We start from the raw sequence: 23,292 nt of genomic DNA on the forward strand, positions 1-23,292 counted from the left end.
TGTAGCATAAATAAATGTTATTAGACCGAAGTATAAATTATAATACGACATTTCTTATTTTATTAAAGCATGTTTTTTTTTAAACGTACAATTGTGGAATTGAATTACAACACGCGATACACTGACTGGATTTTTGCCTATCGAAAAAGCAAACGAGTAACTCGCAATTTACAGAGCGAGTATATTAATTGGAATTATTTCCATTTATTAATGATCGAGATAATGAAAGGAACTTGGTGAGATGTATAAGAGTGTTTGTGTAGAGACGCGTGCAAGCACGCATATGTATGAGCAAAGAAAGTAAAATTGAAAATAAGATGAAACTCGAGAGTTCGGAGAAAGTCGTTATACTTTTATGTAAAAGAGCGCATTTCCTTTCAACAGTATAGCATTCTTCCAATTGTTTTTAACCAAGTCTCTTCAAAATATCACTTATATACGTAGGATCCGTTATTTCGTCCAATAAACCTAAAACAAATATCAGAAAAATTTATTTGTATGTAATACATTTGTTTTCGTCTATACAATGACAATCAGGAATCGTTCGAAACATAAGATACATTGGGTACGATAGACACGATATATTGATTAATACTAATTAAAAATGAAAGAAAGCAACAAATTATAATTTTTTTTTTACTAGAAAAATGCAATTTTCTTACACAAAATAAAATACGGGCAGAAACTCTTCTATCATTTGGCTTTATGTCATTTCTTTTTTTACTTACCTACAACATCACAAAATTCTTCGAAAGATGTGCAAGGTAACAGTTCATCGCGATACGTAGCTAACACACGTTCCGAGGCTTTTAACATGGCTTCGTCATTATGTCTAATATATTCAGCCAAGACTGATGGCCACTGATTATCGGACAATACGTTAACTTTCTGCGATAAAATGAACAAAAGATGATAAGATTAAATAAAGGATTATTCAAAACTTTATATAATCAATAATGAGATGTAGACTGAATAAAGAAGAAGAGCGTACCTTGAAGAAATTGGAATAAATACAATCGACTAGACCAAAGAAGATTAAGGCGCTTTTATATACCGCGTAATGCTTAACGGTAACATCGACAATAGTTTTTGTTGGACTCGATGGTGAAACATATCGCTGATGGGCAAGAACAATTAATCTGTTTAGATGAGCAATTCTGTATGTTTTCCAACGAGCTGGTGTATGAAGCAGAAGAGACATGGTGCATTGGTAAAATGGTCCTTCTGCTTCGTAACAACTTTCAAGCCAACTAGAACCTGGTACCGTTTCTAAATATCCAACTAACGTTTTGTCTGCCCGAGTATCTGCTAACGTACTAGAAAAATATATGATTTATGAGATTTAAATGTTTATGAATAATAAATGTAGCATATGCGAGGAGAAATAGAAAATAAAATTAAATAAAGCTGCTATTCGACGTACGTGTTGATTACGTAAAGTGCTGTGTGAATTAAATAAGGGATCAAGTGCATGTTTGATTGTGGACCGCCTCCACCACTATCTTCATGAAAACTCTTCTCTTGAGCGAATCGCAACAGTAGCAATTTTAAGTCATGGACGGTGGATGGATAAGATATATCGCGATGGCTGGTACACTCTTGCAGGTAAGTATTATGTCTTGCTAAACAGCTAGCGAAAGCAGATTCCAATACTTGAGGACCCCATAATGGTAAAAGTCCATTGCACTTGGTATTCGCATTTTGCAGCGCTGCACTCTCCCATTCGTCCCTGCCGCGTGCCAGTCTTACCGCAGACATATGACAGTCTACATGGACAACATTGAAATGTGTAACAGTGGTATATCCTACTGTCTTCCTTTGTTTCGTTTCAAATTCCTCAACGTTGCAACGTTTCGAGAAGGTGTAAATAGCCAAAACCTGAAAATCAATTAAGTAAATAACAACGAATAGCTATGAGTGTATGTAAGTATCAATAGGAAACTCAAAAATAATTACAAAATCTTAATTAATCCTTAGTTGATACTTGCTAATAAGAGAGAAATGTAGCTCTTTCGAGATCTCTTAGTCTCTCACGAAATTTCATCCTTACCATGTTTGGTTTGAATTTGTATCCTTCACGACAGATTACGCAAACCAATCCCGTTTCATCACCTAAGTCTTCCATTTGTTGAAGAATTGCTCCGCTAGCCACCACTTGACCTTTGTCGTTGGTTTGCATACCTAACGCACCCAACTGTCTTTCTCTCATCGCCATTGCCAGACGTTTCTTCTCGCTACGCGTATGCTGCCGGGCCTTTTCGATTAATTCGGCAACGCGTTTGTTCGTGCATAACGCTTCCAATAAATTCTCTGCTAGAGATCCGACATGTTCATCTGAAGATACTTGTTCCAATCTATGTATTATACTAATAGTAAACTGTGACACTGCCAACTGTGTTGGTTCATGATCGGTTGCTAGGCCAGTTAAGAATCGTAAGATATATTTGAGTGCCGGTTTTGATATATAATCCTTTAATTCATCGCTGTCCGTTCGTAATAGCGTAGGCTTAAGGCAAGGAGCCCGCACGGTTATATATTCGAAAGCATCCTTTACAATCCCCATGCTTATGATGTAATCTTTCAAAGTGTTTCCAATTGCGTTTCGTTCAATAGCTTGAGTTAGAATGCAAAATAACTCGAGCTTTTGTTCATCCTCTGGTGTATGTTCGTGATCAAATTCGTAAAAGTCTAATACGGGTTTGAAATAATCGCAGAGGAGGGCCATTTTCTCACGATTTCCATATGTCAGAGCGGCTAATACACGTGCGAGCTGTGGTAATACATTGCTTTGCCTGACCGCGGTCGATTGAGCGCAAGAAAGAAGCGCCTTTATGTGCTCCGGGCCACTGGATGTTCGTGAAAAAGCTTCGAGCGTAGATAACGATGCATGCGTTAAGATCGTTTCTATGATTTCCAACAGTTGTTCGGTAATTTTTGCCTGCCAGTTCTCCGATTCGGTTGCAAGACAACGTTGTAGAACGTCCAAGAACACCATCACCGCTCCCAATTTACTTAAAACTTCTTGATTTTTTTTCACCTTGACTGAGAGTCGGAACAGTTTAAGAAGGACCTGAAGTAATGGTCGAGCTCGATTTACATTTTGTATTGCCGCTAATCGGTTTACCATTACTTGAAGGCCACCGCAATCTGCTAAAACATTCGCCATTTTATAGACTTCTTCGTTGTTTATCTCTTGTTCGCTGTTTGCATTTAAACTTTCAACAAACTCTTCGGTCGCATCTCCAAGTAATCCTCGCATTCGGTATACCACACGCATAGCATCGCATTCTCCGCCTTCTGGTACCCAGATCTTCTTGTAGACCTCCTTTACGGGTAAATCAAGACTGATTATTTTATTGTTAACTAAAAGCTCCATTCCATTATCATCCTCCAAGAGAGCGATCAATTCGCAATCTAGGCAAATTTTATTCTTCACGTCCCGCATAAGTGGTCCTAAGCCAGGTTCTAAACTGCTATAAGGATTTCCTAACATTCTACCTTGAAGAAAATCTTCTTGCTGCGAATCTTTCTCTAGTGTCAGATAAAATTCTCCAACATCATTTTCCTCTGGGTAAATGATGGAACAAAGCCTTTCAAAGATGAATACTGGTGTACGCACATCCTCGACGCTATACTTTTGCACCGTTTCCACACAGATTGCCATGAAAGCTTTTGTCTCTTCTTCGGTTCCAGTGGTCATCTCTTCAAGAAGCTCTAACAGCTTTTTCTGTGTGTCGTCGATTAACCTTGTTCGCTGAACGACCAATCTTCTGAGGGAGAGATAGCCATTGAGCACAGCACCTACCAAACGGCTTTTATATTGTTGTTTAATATTCTCTTGTTCGAGGAATGTTGCCATCAGTTCGGTAAGCATTTTCAATGAATAACCTTGTGCCAAATCACTGGTCAACGTTGTCTCTTCCAGTCGATGGAGCTCCTCGATTTCCCTCGTTAATAAATCCGCGAGTAAAGTCATAACTCCTCGTACTGCTAAGAACTGCTTCCATGGTGGCTGTCTAATTAAACTTTGGTACAATGTCAGAAATTCTGTACTGCTCTCACCGGCCGTACGTAATTCCTCTAAATAACACGTAAGCAATACGAGCACTTCTTTCTTCCGTTCCGTTCCCTGACACAGGCTTTCCATCATGTTACAAGCAACTTGTCGCGCCAGTCGCGAACTTGGATTAAACAAGACCTCCTTTAACCAGGCTCCATCAGCCAATTTTAGCGGTTGGATACCTTGCGCACCTCTTAAGTACCGATTATGCCATCTATGTCCGTATTTCTCCATTAAATAGAGCGCTCGAATCTCTTCCTTCTTCAATGGTTTGCTCGAAGATTGTTGTTCCATTTTCCTCGCGGCGGGCATACGACGAATCCATTCGGAATATGAGTGCTTTGGGTCACCATCCAACCATTTGTTTACGTCGATGGTAATACCCTCAGTTGGTTGAACGGTTGCTAACGACTCCACACCCCTGTCTTTAGCTTTCTTTGAGACTACCGGTTGCTCTGGTTTTACCAATCCTTGCAATATCTTTAAACACGGTAAAATAATGCTTTCCATTACGACTGGACTTTTCGATTCTTTACACGCCATCAAGAATAACTGCATCACGCAACGCAGTTTCTGTTCCCAACAGGTGTCCTCTTTTTGAATCAAAGCTGCTAGTAGCGCCATTTCGTGACGTACCGCCAACGATAAATCAGATGTAATAACGCGACCACGAAGCGTCAGAGTGATTCGACCAGTCAACAAAGAGCAAAGTTCTTTAGTAGATTGCGCATTGTCTCTAGTAACTAGACACAACAATTGTCGAACTTCTTCCTGCATTTGCACGGTACCTTTGCGTAAATTATGCTCGACTAGCTCCTGTATTAATCCTTGTTTACATAGAACCTCTTTAGCTACCTGATTAGTAGCAAGAGCACGTAACAGAGTCAGACAATGTTCCGTAGCCGCGGTCGCACATCCATAACAACGACCTACTGTTTGCGGATTCATGCATCCGACAGCAGGCAACTGTTGATGTGGTATCGTTGATGCCGTTATTGTTGCAGATTGGGGAACGGTCATCGTCGTCGCTGTTGTTCCTGTCGTTGTTGTCATTGTCGCCAAAGATTCTTCTTTGCCTGCATTGCTACTCGTTGTCGTCGATGTTGTATCATTACTCGACGAGCAACCAGCAATAATTTGGTCTCGCTGTTGACGATCATATGCTACAAGTTCTCGTCGGCAAGCCAAAACTCTTTGTATAATTTTACTCAATTCTTCGAAAGAAGTTTTACATTCGCCACAGTATCTTTGAGCAAGCAATTGTATGGCTCTGTTTACTTGAGTACCTCCACTTGATACTTGGATAGCGGCTGCCGCCGCTGCCGCTGCTGCACCTTCTTCCACTAAACCACGGTCCAATCGATGCTCCGATATTTTAATCAATAACATTTCTAACGTTGGCTTGTTTGAAATCAGAGTTTTGTACACTCTGTCAGCCTTCTCGAGCAAAGTGTTAATCGTCGCTACCGTCTTTTTTCGATCATCATCGCTTTCGATAGGATCAACTGCGCAACAGGGCCTTCCAGTAAGCGTATAATCGAACTTAGCGTATTTACAGAAACCACAAGCATGGCATAAAAACGGGTCCTTCTCGTCATAGTTGATAGCTCTACACTTGTGACATTGGAATACATTTTCTCCGCAATTACCGCAAACACCGGGATTCGCAGGCACGTTTGCGGAACACCGTGGACACTGTAAGGTCTCCGAAGAAGCCTGTATATCCTCGTAAAAATCTGCATATTCGATCATCAAATTGCAGGCAACAATCGGTAACGGGAATTCCATTTTGATTTCTGTTTGTCCTTGAGCCAGCGTTATCTTTTTAGCTTTATGCCACATGGCGGGTTTATTTTTCAGCTCGACTACCGCTTGAACCGATCTATTGTTATAATATATGTTAATCGTACGCACCATTTTTGTTCTCTTCAAGTCGCCTATGCGAAGAGTTATGCGACTTATCGTATAACTACCGACTAGTTTTACGATCTGCGTGGTTGTGGTGAATTTCGAGTCAACTTTAATCGAGGAAAGTTTGATTGTTGACATTGATACCTCGGGATTATTGCATACCAAACAAGGCTCACTTTCCAAATAATATCCATCCAATTCGACAAATTGAGCAAGATTCGCATACAGATTCGCATTCGGATGACGTGCGAGTAACTGATTCTGTGCGCGTAGCACTGCAACCGCCTGCTCCATATACGTGTGCATCTTTTTACCTGCATGCTGGGTTTTTAGGGAAAAGTAACCAAGCAAATCGACGAATTGTGCCGCTTTTCGACCATAAGCCGGCAACAAAGGCCATAAGCGCCACAGTAAGTCTAGTAGAACTTCTTGATCTGCTGGACCAGAATTTCTGTGTACAATCGAAATACAATTAGATTTAGAAAAAAGAAAAAGAAGAAAAAATGGAAGAAAAAAGAAAGAACAAACAGGAAAGAAAAGAAAGTCAAAGAATGTGAAGGCTACATAAAAAATTTAAATTTGCTTACTTATAAATAGCCAGTACCAAGGAATGTGCTTGCCAACGGACATTTGTATTGTTCGTTTCGAGTAAAAAGGTTTGAATAAATTTCGTCAACAGGTTTGGAGAAACTTGCTTCTGAATTTGTTCGACTAAGGCCAAGCATTGAGCTTCCTCGAATTTAGCTTCCGTATCCGAATCTTCTGATTTTTCTCGTTCTCGCCTTTCTTTTGAAGTTGTTACAGTCCCAGATTTCGGTTCCTAGCAAAGCAAAAGAATAATTTATTTCCTTTTCTATAATAATTCTTTTTTAAAAAATGAGACTAGACATGATATCATCGCTTACTTTCGTTTTAGTATCTTTCGTATCTTTCGATTTATTGTTTGAACATATAGCACACTGTAAAAGTTGCAACACTGTGGGACTAACACCTTCATCCAACAACGTTGATATAGTAAGCAAATAAGAGAGTACTGTATTCTGTTTCAAACAGAATCGCTGCCAATTTCCTGTGCGACTTGTGGCAATTTCAACACAGCATTTCAGGTGTTCGATTAAATCTACTAACGAGTCATATGGTAAATTGATGGAATGTGGACGCGATTGAAGAGGATCGAATCCACCAGCAGTGCAGCATTGTTGGACTGACTAAAAAGTGTGATAAGTGCAATGTAGTACTGTATGAGTAACTTACACATATAATATAATAAAAATTCCAACAGCAAAGTCAACTTACCTGAATATGCGAGATTAGAGCATGCAAGTCACGTAATTGTCTGTACTTTTCTTTATTACCGCAAATAAAGAGTAGTAATTTGCGTACTTGTCTTCTAACGAGTGGTGCTTGATAAGACATCATATACTCGCAGAGATAAAAATACCAAGGTTGTTCAAAAGCTGACTGTGTCGAATTGCTTTCAGCATACTTGTATACTTGATAGGGTAATCGTAACACCATTTCCGTTAATAATTGCGGATAAGGTTCAAATATATCACCAGCATGTCCCTTAACATGCTGTCGCAAAAAAAGCGGTGACATGTCAGGTAGTGAGGTTGTAAGATGTTCTTTAAGCAACTGACCGCCAAGTATAGTATCGCTTTCTTCGGTTGACGTTCTACAGAAGAAGGAAAAGATGCGTATAAATCAGTATATGCTGAACGTGTTCATTATGTCATATATTTGAATATAGATGTTTATTGATAACATACGTTTTCCAATATTCTAATAATGCTTTCAGCAACGTCGAACAATAATCAATTACTCCAGCTTTGCTGAGTATCGAGGCTGCCATTTGAGAAATAAAATTTGAACTTTCTGCTTGTGTTTTAGCAGTATGTTTCGAGCGAGACATTAAAACGCCTGTAATAGATAAACAAATTTTTAATTTATGTTATGATTAAAGATAAACAGATCAATGTGCTTTCATCATTAAATCACTCACTTAGTAATCGCATAATAACCAAATGAACTTCTCGCTTGTTAGTACGCTGCCATATGTTATTTGTATCTGGTTTATCCATTTCTAATTCTGTTATCAATATTCGAAGTAGTCTTTCAACACAAGTTTTATCTTTCTCTTCTTGCCCGTCTAAATCGGCAGTTAACATTAATAAAACCTAAAAAATATCTTGCATTAAGTTTAATAAAGAAATTATACATATCAAAGGATTTGGCCAAAATATGCAGAAAAATAAGCAAACCTGCATAAATGGAACAGTCAAAACACCGGATACGTTCGTTAAATTTGGGACAAACCGCATAAGCTTATCGAGCAATAATAATCGTATTGTATGCAGTTTTGCAGTAGTTTCGCAACTTGTCTCATTTTCTTGTTCCGTGACGTGTTCTTGTTCTGTACCTTCCTCTTGTTCAGTGACCTGTCAAAAAAAGTAATTCTATTGTATAACGGCAATTCATCCATAGCTCATTTCTGTTACAGAGCAGTAAAGAGCATCAATATAATGAGAGGAAAGAAGAAAAGAGGGAGAATGCGAATTACCTACGGTAGACTTTCGTTTTGAACATACCATATCTGAATGTAGATATAACAGTAATTGAAAAATACAACCTGTAAAGGGTGTTTCGAGACGCGATGCGCGAGTACGAAGGTGTGTGTTGGAGAACTGAATACTAAAACTGAAACTAAAACTAATATCGAAATTGAAACTAAAACTGAGACTGGAACTGGAATTGAAACTGAAAGTGAGTCAACTTTAAATACAAACGCGTCTGTCATATCGAGAGTCTACCGTTAAAAAAAAAGTTGCACGAACAAACGAACGGACGAATGTATACAGGGGAGGGGCGAATGGACGAACAAGATGAATGAAACGCAGGCGACACTTGGGAAAAGATCAGAAACAAGTATTTGTTGTTCACCACATAATCATAGTCATAATATACTGAATACAGAGTAACGATGAAAAACAGTAACGCCAACGACGAACGCAGTGACGGAAGCACTTACGGTGAAAGCCGCGGGGACACCCACGGAATTAGTTTCGGAACGTGGTGCTTGGTTGACTCCAATTCCTCCAATCGGAGGTATAGAATCGGGACCATTGTCTCCGTACGCGGAGCTCCTTCCCGATACATTATGCTCCCCCGTCATGCTGTCTACAGCACTTCCTCCGCTCTCGCTTCCACCGCTCTCGCTACCCTTGCTACCACCACTACCACCCTAACATAAAATATATCCCAAACATTACACTACCATCTACGATAAAATAATCTCCCTCCCTCCGCCCTCTCTCACTGTTTCTCTTCTTCTTTGTATTGCTCATTACCAATAAACAAACAGCTACGAGAGTAAACAGCATTGAAAGTAAACACGACAAACACAGCCTCAACTTGCTGTCGATGGTTGAGAAAACCACACAGTAACTCACTTGTTCTGCCGGAGATGTACGCAGCGTACTGCCATCTGTAGCTGCAGTTGATCCCTCGTCATCTGAGCCTCCAGCAGAAGCAGTCGTGTCTGAGTAGTGACCCCCACCTTCTTGACCCTGGGAAGGAAAGAAAGTTCACTGGTAAAAAATTAGATTCGACTGAAATTCCACTGAAATTCTTTTTCCTTTTTCTCTTAATCATATTCACTTGAAATTTCAATTCTTACCGGATTCGTCGTTTGAACTTGAACCAAACCTTGCGCTGCTAATGCTTGTAAACTTTCTAATGCTGGTCCATTTAAGTTTTGAAGGTTTTCCAATCCTTGTAAGTTCGAAAGACTTTGTTGGAATCCTTGTTGCAGTACTTGTAAATCAGCATTTCCACTTTCATGATCTTGTAAACTAAGTGCGATTGCCAATTCCACCATGGTTTCGTCATCGGTATCTGGTGGTACGTCTAATATCTGTGGGAAACTTCCCGAACCAAGCAACGTTTCCAAAGGATTTACCGCCCCTCTTGCTATCGGTCCACTACTACTACTGCTACTGGTACCAGCACCACTAGTGCCACCAGCTGAGTTTCTGCTTGTAGTAGTGGATACCGCACTAGTTGTAGGAGTAGATGAATCTTGATTATTATCTGCTGCCAGCATAACTGCTAAGGGATCAACCACTGACGACCCTATTGATTCTATGTCTAAATGTTGTTCTGTTTCTCGATCTGTTGTCGACGCTGTTGGTGTGGTTGTTGGCAATTCTCGATGAGATGGCACAGATGATGTTGTTGGCTTTTCTTCCGTATCCGCAGCCGTTCCTGTATGTACGTATCAAGTGCTTAATTAGAATAATGATCAAAGCTATTTATATTTACACAAATGACATCTCGCTATTTCCTTTACCTGGTGTGCTACAATTTGGGGGACTTGGTATATAAACTCTTCTTCTTTTGTACCTTGGTCGAAGTACACGGATTATTGCCTGTTTAACAGTGAAACTGATGGTCGTATCAGATGATAGTAATAATTGTAAATATAATTTAGCAGCTAAGGGAATATTCTTTTCCACATCACATGTCGTAAATGCGTGTATTATTTCAACAATCGCGTGAATCGTTCCTTCGGAATGAGTTAATCCTGGGACTACAACCGGTGCAAGGGCCATATTTTTGGGATAAGCCATATGCAAAGACCACAGCATTTCCATAAGTTGTACTACTAAATGTTGTTGACTTTCATCCGCGCCTTTACGAGACTGGCTAATACTTTGTCGATCGTTTTCAAAAATTGGTACTAAATCCAGAAGAAAAACGTAACATTTATTAATTATTGCACAAACGGACTCAGTAGCTTTCTCTTAATCGATGATAATAATTTTACCATTGGTTTCATCTATTGGTTTGTTCGTGTATTGATCGGTAAACTTGGCAAGATTTTGTGGTCGTGATATAGATATACTCCGAACTATAAGTACCAGCCTATAAAAGTTTTCTGCATCTATGTCACGAGTGTCCTCAAGTTCTCTCATAGATTTCAACGATTCCAATACATGTGATAGCAATACATGATCCTAAATATAATAGTAACAATTACAATGACAGCAATAATAATAATAAAAAAGATATTTATATTTAGTGAAACTCACCTTGTGAAGATGATATGCTTGTTTGGATGAATGCAAAGCGGCTAAAAGCGCGGTTGTATGCATTTGTACGGGTGGGGGAGTCGGTAATATGAGCAGTTGCGATGCTACCTCGATAGTGGTTGCTTTCAGTGGTAACTTGTTCTCGTCATTAGAGGGTACATTGAAAGATAATTCCAAAACTTCTAACATACCTGCGATCATCCTAAAATTAATATACTTCAAATAATATCATTCTTCATAGGAAGTTTTCTGTAATATTCTATATAGTATATAGTGTATTTTACATAAAATTTTATATATATATATATATATATATATATATATATATATATATATATATATATATATATATATCTAATTCGAAAGTTTTTCTTACTTTAATTAATCCATAAATGATTAATTGCTTCAAGTTTTCCTTACCTATCAATATCAAGGGAATTGTCCTTTGCTGTGCTAAAGCATTATGCAACGATAAAAGATTTCATTGTACATAATTAACAGATGTATGTACATTAAAATAGAAATTGTATATATATGTATATATTTTTAATTATTATTGTATAGGTACCTATCAACGGAGGACAAAGATGTAGGTGCAGATAAGGCACTATCTGTCTCGCTATTTATCGTGGTGACTGGTGCAGACGTTGATTGACCTGTTGGAACATCTTCTATTTCTTCAGGCCAGCCAAATGCGTCTTTCGTCTTACCGTATCTAAATGTAAAAACATTAACAAAGTCAAGAAAAAGAGAAAACAAGAAACAAGTGATTAATGAAAATTAATCATTTATCATAACAATATTTTGTCGTTACAGGTTTTTACATACATCTTAATACAATCCACCATAATGACACCTTCAGGATCTTGAGATGGTCCAAATGTAATAGTTAATTTTTTATCAGCCTGAAGACTTTCCTCTCGAGTCAAAGGTATATCAAACCAACGGCTTCTACTTAAAGTTGTGCGAATACTTCTACCAAACACCTGTAAGCGGAGTATTTTATATATATACACAAATGAAGCATTGAGCAAGGTTGAAGATCGAATTAGATTTACCTCGATGTAAACTGGTGCTCTTTGAACGTCTTGATTTCCGAGTAATACTCGAATTCCCGTCATAACCAAAACAGCGTCATTATTAGTAACTTCAACAATGAATCCCATTGCTTTTGTAGAAACAACATACATTCCAGTTGTATTAAGCCTATGTTTAATTTGGGCAACGTTGTAAATTTGTAGCAAATCATTACCGCCGAATTCCACATCATTCATCACTTGGCAATGTTCGAAAAAGTCAATAGGGAAAGTAACGGATCCTGCCGGTTTTCCCGTTTTAATGGTTTTCTTTTTTCGAGTCGGCTTAACCGTGGCCATCGTACCTACTGGTTGAACAGTAGGAGACATCCAATAGCCGGTTTGTTCCATTCCAGCCATATAAATTCTCAAACTTCCGTCTTCACATAATAGAATTAATGTCGTGCGATGCTCGGCGTTTGAACTTGGATGTCTTATGACTACCATATCCATTATTTTAGCCTTAGCAGGAATAGCTTTAATTTCTTGAATCATTATTGTATCAGGTTTAATCATTAATATTACAGGATTATTACTCGTCTCTAAAATTGAGCAGATCAATCCTGGATGATTGGGTACTTCACTCCATTGACATAATGGTTGTGGTTGATTGTTGTTTGATTTGTTTCCATTCGAACTTTTGTTACCAGTAAGATTAATTTGAAAAACAGTTGTAACATCAGTTTCCATGTATTTAAGAGGTGCTATGAAACTTTTACCACATGCGTAACTGAAGAAGAGTAATTGTAAAGCATGCGAATAATAAATCGACACACCTCCACCGCCAACTTGGCCGTTATCTCTTATTTCTGGATGATACACGTCGAGAGTATTCGTTACATAGAAAGGTCCATACTTGGCTGAGCTTACCTCATCCATCGCTTGACCATAAATATAACCGGCCGAAGATATTATCAACAAATAAAATACACCATCCTCTGCATGCATAAATGTACAATCTCTTATCTTTCCGGTAGGCACTAAAAAATAATATTGAGGACAAAGAGCGTCTTTTCCAAGATCGTAAATCTTTACGAAGTCTACGGTGACCAGAGCAAGTTGAGTTTGAGATCCAGGCAGCCAAATTGCTTTTATAATAAAATTGCCGGTCTCCAATTGAGGATACAAAACCAAATGATCTGACACGGTTCCAGAAGTATTAAAAGTTAATACGTGACAATCTTTAAAACCACAGACTGCTAAGAAATCTTCATTCCATTGGTTTCCAGTTACAGATAATACAGTAAAGGGTACCGGAGCAGAAGCAAGTCTCGTTAATGTTAATTTTCTCTTCGACGAATCAGGTTGTTTCAACAATGCGCCCAATTGTAACACTGTTATTTTTCCTTTCTCGTGTGAGACCGCTATAGAAAAGAAAAAAATATGTATGTTATACACGCATTATAGTAAAATAAATTAATCAATAAATACATCATCAAGCAATACATGATAGACCGAAATAAAATGCGAAAACACGGATACAAAATCACTCACCCAAATGTTGTCTTTTACCATGTGGAGACGATAGACAACACATTGCAACGCGACGTATCATATGTGCAGATAGCAATTGTCTAATAGTTTGTCCTTGTTCTCCCGAGTAATTCATTCGAACATTTTCAAATGCTCCTTCTTGGGATCCCAATGTGGGAAGCTGAAATTAACATCACACAATAATGTAATTTTGTTAATTCCACCGTTATAGATAATGATTCCTTTGCCATTGCCACAAATGAACGCACATACCATTAACTGATCGGTATATTCAAACTTTTTATCCACCGTGTGCAATTGTTTAAGTGCCATTTGAGCGCGTGCATGACAACCAATTGCCGAGTTTTTTCTACACGATGCATCTACTGCCGGTAGTAAAGCACGTGTCAGATCTACCAACGACGATACCAAACCACTTTTCCAAAGACAACCTTGTATCCAATCCTTCGATGTTTCTGTTCAATGAGATAACAACCAGGTTAATGAGAATTCAAAGCAAATAAAAGAATTCTTCGATCGAACAAAAAATGAGTACAAGCGAAAATAATTACCTAATTGTTTGGCCAAATACGCATGTCTCTGTTTGTCGCGTCCTTGTCTCTCTTGTTTGTCAGACAAATATAAAGGGCTCGAAGTTCTTCGTCGTAAACTGCTTGTGAGGAGTAAATCTCGATTCTCAACAGACGTACCAAGCGTATTCCCGTAACTTGTACTAGCAACGCCGGTCGAAATGCTGGTCGATGCAGCTATATTTCCAGAACCGACAGTAGTTGTGTTAGTCTGATGTTCCGATGATTGAGGACTTCGTTTAGTTAAAGCTTGACAAAAACCGTCATTTTTTGCACCGCAGTCACAAAAGAAATTTCCATATTTCGCATAGGTAACATCATGTCCGCGATGACAAACGCGAGCACATACTGTGCAGACTCCGACTCCATTTACCATGTTGCAGGTGTGACAGTGATACCAATGTTGATTCATGAACTCCTTTAGCGTGATGGTGAACGTACACAACTTGTTACAAAGACTGTCATCATCAGAATCGTCAGCCGCACTATCTTCATCCTCATGTGGAATATCGTCTATCCAATCGCTATCATTCACATCATTAACCGGAGTAGCACCTTCCCATGGTGGGCTAGTTGCTCGATCTTGTGATTGCATTAATTGAGGACAAATCGCACTTACTACATCTGCTACATAATTCAGTATACAACAGCCAGCTTCGACGAATGGTAACGGTTTATCCAAACTTTGAAGATCTTTATTCATCAATTGTTCCTTGCAAAGTTCAATCCATTCGATTGCGGCTTTAAATAGTAAAGTGTGTCCTTTCTCGGAACCAGCGTCGGCTAATGTGGACATAACGTTCATTAAATCGGAGAATCCGTTGCCCTCAATCGTTGGAGAAAGAATGTGATAAGCTAATGGTATGAGGGCTCGAAGAATCGTAACAGGTACACCTTCATCGACGCTGTTTTTCTCTTTAACTATATAATTTGTAAGCGCTCGTAGAAGCCGACTATTTTCATGTATCGAATGTTGCTGTTGAAGCTGCTGTTGTTGTTGTTGTTGATCATCAGTGATACTTGTCGATTGATTATTGCTAGCTGAATCGTTTGATAGCGAAATTAACCATCGATCTTGTTCATTATTCGGTACATTAGCAACCTCGTCCGATTTCGGGGCATCTTCGGTTGTATTAGCAACGGCAACCATCGTATTTGTAGTTACCATCGTTGGTGTTTGTACGTTTGTCAACGATGCATTTGGAGAAATACTCGTTGCTCCTAAAATAATTTGTTTCAACCATATTTGCAACTTTTCTGGCTCTACATGAGCCAAGTTCGATACGGATCCACAAAGACGTTCTAATGACCCGTCACTGCCTTTCTCAGCTGTTTTGAACAACGTGTTGAAAAATCTTAAAACGTGGGTGGCAAATTGTTGTGAAGATTGTGAAGATGTTATACATAACAATACAGAAACAAGAGATCGATTGGTGTTTGGTGCAAAGAACAGATCTAATGCTTTGCATCCGACCGGTTTTTCTAATAGTTGTTCCCAATATTTAATACATCGTTTCATAATTTTTTCATTAACGGTAATATTGACGGGATCTTGGGTGTCATTCGTATATTCGATTATCAAATTATATGTACGGTGCAATACAAAAAGATGTTCTCGTAATTGTCGTGCTTCACTATCGCTATCACCTAGCAGTTTTGTCAAAGCCTTGTTAGTCATATCTTGAAGATAATCTGTGCGAGCATCCATAGATAATGCAATAAGAATATCCAGTGCTTGATTATGCACGTCCGTGTTTTCTGGTGCTGTTGTAGGAGTTACATATTCTACTATAAATGTAACTAAATTGCGCAACAACTTTTTCAAAGATGGATTAATAGAAAACGTCGGATATTCAGAAAGTGAGCTGATATGTTGACACACAGTAGCCAGAATGTAACTCTCCGCTGGTATAACGTCATTCGTATAAGTGTTCCAAGGAATATGGACAACACTGATAGATTTCCATTTATCTATGACAGATTTTACAGAATTTGGTAAAAACGAGATCAAGGACGCTTCAGTTGACCAATTTGCACTTGCCATTGCAATGATATCGTCAAGTATAGAATAATCTCGAGGACCGTATTTACCATCTACTTCGAAAGATTCGAGCATCTCGTGCAATATATTTGATCGACACGAGTATAGAATCGATTCTGTTAATGAAAGAACATGTGGTAGTATACTGATCATCATTTTATTTGCATTCGTAGTTCCGGATTCTGAACTTTGTGTGTTTCTGTACAAAGAATAAATTTGAGTTTAAAATGCGTCAATAATACACGAAATTAAATAAAGAAAAAGGTGTAACAAATATAGGTTCAACAGGTGTATCGTCAGAGAATATAATCAATTTAACTTACTTCGAACTCTCGATAGTTTCGTTTTGATTCTTCGATAGACTTTCGTAAAAAAGAATTTGTAATTTGCCAATAACTGCAGCCAAAATACACAATGAGCTAAGTTTAGGTAATGCATTTTTCGGTATTATTTTATTGTTATAGTTAGTTTCTGGTTTCAATGCCGTAATGCAATTTTTTGCGACTGTAACATCATATTTGAGGGAGTTTACAGTAGATGATACCGTTTTCAAAAGATTTCTCGCGTATTGTGCATACATTCCTTGTCTTATTAGACAATCCTGTTAGTAGAAATAACGACAATTTTATAAATTTAATCAAATATTCCGATAACATAGCAATTTCACTTAATCGAATTAATCTTAATTTATGATTATTATAATAAAATTATAGATATTATGATAAAATATGATTAAAATCAAACATTACATTCATCCAACTGGTAAAAGTTTTGCATGCGGCTCTAGGTCCCCAAATTAAAGAATATAATAACATTGGTCCAGCAGGAATTTCCTCACCAAGAGCCAGTTTATCCATATATAGAGTAGATGGTGGTAACATTAGCAATAATCTGTTAACAATTCGAGGAAGAGATATTCAATAAGTTTGAGTATGACATTCCCTTGAAAAAATATATCATGTATTACTTACCGCCAACATATGGAAAAACAATAACGAATCGCACATAATCCTATGAAAGTGGGCGATTTATCTTTACCATCACTACTAGTCCTCTTTTGCATATCAGCTTGATTCAGTACGTTCAAAATATCTATTAGTGCATCAACCAAAAGAGGATATTTCATTTTATCTGGTGCACCCAGTATGAAATTACAAGCCTATACAATATACAATTAAAAATTATATTATAAACAGAATTAGAAACTTAACGAAGAATTATTTTGTAGTAATTTATTAATAAACCATAATATACCAACCACCCCATCCAATTTTGGAGTATCCTGATTATTGAAATCTGTAGTAGAGAGATTGTAAAACCGAGGCTTCATTGAAAATTCATCTTGATTACCAATTTTACGATAATTGTCTTCAATTACTGTCCATGGTGTAAAAATACGAGCCGTTTGTTTATTACCATCTTTTGCATCACAAACTAAACTCGTCGCAGAAAATAGATTCCATCGAACCTATGTGTTAATCGTAAAATTGATAAATTATTAATAAATTCATATATGAACATCTCATACTTAGCTCATGATGGAAATGTACAAGATTTTTACTACCACTCAAATGTATCTTTCAATTTGGTGGCCCTGGTATCTTGTCGCGTTTTGCTCACATATAACAAACACGTCATTATTTTCGCATTTTACACATGCACGTTATCTAACGCAATATTAATAACGTGTACTCTTTGTAACCCCGTTGAAGAACACAATGATATAAATGAAAATATATAATATGAAAATGAAAATGAAGAATAAGATGAAAATTATGATAAACGGGAAATAATATTAAATGCTTTTGATAGTAATAATATTCAAATCACCAGAATAAGTTTACTTACTTGTTCAAGCAATGCGGGTGGAGCATCATAAAGATGTTTCATCATGTATTCAAGTAGTAGCAATAATCGTGACAAATGCAGTAACTGAGAATCTTTCATTGGAGTTTTAACAGCTTCGCTACAACGCACAGCACCGCTACCGGTTACAAGTAGTACAGATTTCTTTTGCATGAAATTAAGAGAGTGGAATAAAATCAGAACTAGTTGAGCGTGTTCCACATTCAAATCTGCAAATATTGATATGAAAAATGTTATATGTTCTGCAGGGCAAAAAGTTTATGATTTAATTCTCCTTGTATTAATAAAACGTGTTTCAGTAAAAAGAAAGAAAGATATTTCTATTCGATTAAGAAAACAAAACAGAAACAAGCAAAATACAAAACATCATATAGATTAGGTTTGAGTAATGTTACCTGTGTATATGCTTATATATTATACGTGTATAAAAACATGTATCGTTCCTCCTTACCTTCGTTTTCTGCCTCAAATGTAGAGGGTGGATTGCACACGTTTTCTACTATAGTTGTAATCAAACGATGCCATATGCTTATACAAGCCGCTTCTTTCTCCGCTCGAGGTTTTAGTAAAAGAACCTATTATTGACAATGTCTATAATTAGTGAAAGTTATAAGATCACATGAAATTATACGCCTCATATGTAATAAAATCACACCTGTGCCAACACACTTAATGTTCGCGGATAGACTTGAAGGGGCCAAGTACATGGAGTTGTACTTTCTGTACCAGACCATGGGTTTACACCTAAATGCTGGAGAAGGGTGTTTTGTAAACTTTCGCTCAACGTATTTTGAACAAGTAAGTTATGCGTGTAAAGACTCAAAGCTTGAGAAAATTCGGAATACATGGCACCCAGTGTGGCACCGTAGAATACCGATATAGTGCCTAAAATGGAATGCATGCTTTGTAGCAGTACTAATCATATGAATGTGTAAACACTGTATGATTATTAAACAAATACATCAATACCTACCAGTCTCTGTCCTAGCAGTCTCATGATCTAAATCTCTAATTATTGCTGCTAATATAACCATCTGTTGTTCAACTAAGCCATTTACCACATATTCGCGAACGTATGAGCTTCTATTGCCAATCAAATGTTGATTCATGAATTGAAAAATTTTAGTAGCCAATGATATATACTGTAATTGAGAATGAAACTAATTACTCTAATATCTCTTACTGATTTTCGCAAAATGAAGAAATCAATTCACTTACTCCATGAGGTTCACGATTATCAGGAACAATAGTAGTTACAGTTCGTTCAGCGTTGGTTTCATTGTTGGATTCTTTTGTACCATTCGCCGGTGATCCATCAGATGGGGCAATTGTTTCCTCAAACCATAAGCCCAAAATAGGTTCGCTGTCCTCCTCTATCGACATAACAGTTTTTTCTGTATAGCGAGAAGACGCATTTACACAGTTAATTATCTGCTTATGTAAATAATGAAATTATAAAAACAACTTTGAAATTATGTACTTAAAATATGAATCACATGAAATATACACATGGCAAATGCACACTTTATATATATAATTTTTCTCTTAATATATCGTATTATGTTATATATATATATGAAATTTATTGACTATTATCTTATATCTCTTAATAATGTAGTCAAATAATAGAATAGAAAAATATTTAGGTTCTTTTTATATGATCTAATGAACAACTCTGTATTCAAATACATAAAGATATTGCCAAAAGTATAATTCGTTTTTCTTATCTTTTTTATCTATTTTCATTATGATTACGAGAAAAAAGTAATATAATTTCGATTTTGTGTATTGCACAATAAATATTCTTTTACCTTCATCAGTAGAATTATCTGAACAACTTAGTAAATCTTCATAATAAGTAGTAGAATCAGATTGACTTAAAGCATCGCCTTCAAATGGATGTTTTTGTATTCTCTTCAAGGTACACGCCTACAACATAAATTGATTGAGCAGGCGTTAATAAAAATACTGTATTAATCAAAAACAAGTAGATGTGCGTTATTACTACAGACTGACCCTTCTGTAACTTATAGTGGCTAAGTAAAATAATAGATGATTAAGTGGTACAGCTTGTAGAAAAGTAACCGCCCTTTGAAGTGCGGTAGCAGTGGAAAGTATGTCCAATGGAGCGGGTTCTGGCGGAGTAGAAGAATCGGCAATTGCTTCGATCGAAACATCTTCTAACAGAGCACTCATTAACGTAAGCGCATGAGAGGCTAAAGCGACTGAAAGTACTCCAAAACCTTGTTGTCTGAAACACAAAAATTTTCAATTACTTTTCGATTCTAATCAATCATTAAAGTACTAGAAAGTATTAAAGTTCAATATCTTACATTTTCATAAGATTGACGCGAATTGTTCCATCACGTACTTTGCTAGGCGATTTACCCTTTTCCTCTTTCCCCTTATCCGTCGCACTTAAACCACTCACTGTAAGTTGAGCTTGTAAACCAGCCACCAACAACCATACTCCGATTAATAGATGATTTTGCAGAATCTATTACAAATAATCAAGTTATTTGCACTGTTACATGAACAAACAAATTTTTGCATTGAGTGAAAATAATTCCTTACATGACCTCCAGCACGTGTGCTGTTTTTAATTACGTTTGAGACTAAACCAAATATTTCGAGGCTTTTTTCAACAACGGTAATCGCCAGAGTGTCATACTCCTCTTCTGCAGTTTTAATACTTGAAGCAGTTTGCGTTCCAGCAGAGGTATTTGTACTACATTTTGGTGACACAGCATTCGTTATTCCGACAATACTTGATGCAGTCGCGTATACAATCGAGCAATACAAACAAGACATGGTCAGTAACGATAATTTTTCTAGTTTACTTGGAGTTAATGGTTCTAAGAAAGACAGAGATATTACATTGTGAACGATATTAATATCGTTCGACACAGAGTGTAAATTATGACGTATAGCATGTGCGTCAGAGGCATTCACGGGTAAAGTGAAACTTTTTTTATGTAAATATGCTTGATATTTACGAGTATAACATGACAAGTGGGGAAGATTTAAACACATATCTAACAGTGTGTCTCCTACATCCATATTTCGAAGAATATTTATATTACTTGTAACAAATGTTGTCTGCAAAATAAAAATTAAATTTTTAGAATGAATATATTACCTTTGTCATTAATCACAGATATATGTATATGTTACATATAAACTGACTTATAAAAGATACCTTTATGTCTGAATGAACATCATTAACAACACTGTCATTCGTAGTTTTCGTTGCACTCTCATTAGAATTTTCAACAACAGGCATTGACATTGTAGAACCTTGTAATGGCATAGTCAATTGTTCTAGAATACTGCCAGATAAATCGCATTGTATTCGTTCAGAATCTTTGGACGATTGAGAAGTGTCCTTCTCAGCTTCTGGGGATAACTGTGATTTAATGTCATGTGGTATGTCAGAATTCTTTATCATAGCAATCAAGGCTGCTTCTTCGGTAGATGAAAGTAAAGATTGTCCAGTACAAAGTGCAAGAATTGGAAGCAGTAGTTGTTTTGTACTTAAGACAGTAGGTGTCCCATTTCCTAACTGAACTTGATGATGAGATAATTTATCCATAAGACGAAGAAGCAAAACTCTACATGCTTGACAAACTATAGATATTTGACTTTTGGAAACTGAAAAACCACAAAGGATTAGTCAAGAAATATATACAATTAGTTAGAAAACTGTCTCTTACAAAGACAAAACAAAAATTCAAAACTTACATGTATTGATGCAACTACAGAAATAATCTGCTGCAAGAATTGCCACAGATGTATAAAAGGTATCATACAGCTCTCCTTTACAGAGGAAGTCATATTCGCTAAAAATTAAAACAAAGATAAATAAAACTATATGAATAAACGATTAAAATTAATAACTAAAAAAATAAAATATTTTTCAGGGTTGTTATTGGAAACATACGACCCTCTCACTCTCTCTCTCTCTCTCTCTCTCACTTCGGGGATTATAATCAAAATAATTTCTTGTACCGAAATCGTTTTAATTTAAAAATGTTACGAGTCTTACCGTATAACAATACTTTTTGCCAATTCCAAGATATCATTTTTATCGAATGATCCTTGTGATATTGCTAATAATGGTTTCGTTACTGCTGACCATGAATAGCTACCACGAACCTTGGTCGCCATTTTTGAAACTGTTCGACTTTGTTCGAACCTATCTTTTCTTTTTCCACAGCGATACTTTAACTATATACGTTTACATATTTATACATGTATTTATAAACGTTTATTTTACGTATTATGCCTCTGTGTCCACCCTGAATGTTTCTTCTTCTTCTTTCTATTTCTTCTCCTCCTCTTCTTTCTCGATATACTTACACTTGCGCAATTTTTAAACTGCACATACATTTGCGTAGAATTCTGTTCAAGCTTTCACATACGCACGCGTACATAATATTTACTCTAGAAAACAAGAAAAAAAAGAGATTAGAATAGTTAAGAAAAACGAAGAACAGACAAGAAAATAAATCAAGTCGAAAAAAAAAAGAAATAAAGAAGAAGTAATATTCGATTTCATGTATAAACACATTTGATTTCGCTAATAAGATTTCTTGAAGATTTTTAGACTCTTTTCATGTCGTGCAATGTGTACGAACTTAGAGACTTGCGTATTGGACTTAAGGTTTCCACATACATCTTTTTTCTTATATTGCATTGACTTACCTGTATTCCTTACGAACTATGGCAATCATAATTATATCTTTAGATATGCCGATAACATATACTAACGACAAACGAACACGATAATAAAAATGTGTATGAAACTTCATTTACTAAAATTGATTTTAAGGTTTCAGAGAATATTGTCGTAGATAAACATAAGGATTGATATGATATAAAGATCATCTTTGTTTCTGAATGGAAGAAAACTTATTTTAAAATTTGCCTTATATTTCAAAAGTACTGGAATAGTGATATATGAAACACGACGGAGCAAAGTATGATGTCCCAAAGTATTTGAAGGCGATAGATAACACGTTTTTGTAAAAATTATATTTTTTCAGCGTAATAATAATGAATACATACAATAAGTTATCTATACTAATGGGAAGAAGCAGATTTTAACTTACAATTAGCTTAAATTTTTGCAAATCATGTATGTATAATACATAAGTAGCATGTATTACTTTAATTACTTGTTTAG

The 23,292-nt window shown here is 36.6% G+C and overlaps 1 protein-coding gene across 7 annotated transcripts; it reads right to left on the reverse strand.

Annotated features, from left to right (window-relative positions):
* Nucleotides 1-31: 31 nt before the first annotated feature.
* Nucleotides 32-22,530, reverse strand: LOC132905371 (E3 ubiquitin-protein ligase UBR4). 7 transcript variants are annotated; one of them, XM_060956598.1, is made up of 40 exons: nucleotides 22,153-22,529; nucleotides 21,849-21,946; nucleotides 21,307-21,758; nucleotides 20,682-21,206; nucleotides 20,441-20,604; nucleotides 20,124-20,358; nucleotides 19,919-20,036; nucleotides 19,326-19,480; nucleotides 19,081-19,249; nucleotides 18,763-18,992; nucleotides 18,559-18,682; nucleotides 18,090-18,316; nucleotides 17,500-17,709; nucleotides 17,213-17,400; nucleotides 16,991-17,132; nucleotides 16,565-16,842; nucleotides 14,183-16,440; nucleotides 13,884-14,086; nucleotides 13,632-13,791; nucleotides 12,120-13,501; nucleotides 11,890-12,047; nucleotides 11,630-11,776; nucleotides 11,482-11,514; nucleotides 11,062-11,263; nucleotides 10,797-10,986; nucleotides 10,320-10,709; nucleotides 9,648-10,234; nucleotides 9,421-9,537; nucleotides 9,000-9,212; nucleotides 8,233-8,409; nucleotides 7,974-8,148; nucleotides 7,741-7,891; nucleotides 7,268-7,646; nucleotides 6,877-7,179; nucleotides 6,559-6,791; nucleotides 2,051-6,422; nucleotides 1,424-1,878; nucleotides 992-1,316; nucleotides 729-888; nucleotides 32-468 (listed from the first exon to the last, which is right to left on the reverse strand). In XM_060956598.1, exons 1-40 carry the CDS (start codon nucleotides 22,272-22,274, stop codon nucleotides 407-409), a joined length of 16,269 nt encoding a protein of 5,422 aa, XP_060812581.1. In that variant the 5' UTR covers nucleotides 22,275-22,529; the 3' UTR covers nucleotides 32-406. The 7 variants fall into 7 exon arrangements, with proteins under 7 accessions (XP_060812581.1, XP_060812579.1, XP_060812578.1 ...); XM_060956596.1 differs by having other exon boundaries at nucleotides 19,081-19,267; XM_060956595.1 differs by having other exon boundaries at nucleotides 19,326-19,501.
* Between the last annotated feature and the right edge of the window lie 762 nt (nucleotides 22,531-23,292).

The sequence above is a fragment of the Bombus pascuorum genome, chromosome 3, assembly GCF_905332965.1.
Source record: "Bombus pascuorum chromosome 3, iyBomPasc1.1, whole genome shotgun sequence".
Taxonomy (NCBI): Eukaryota; Metazoa; Arthropoda; class Insecta; order Hymenoptera; family Apidae; genus Bombus; species Bombus pascuorum.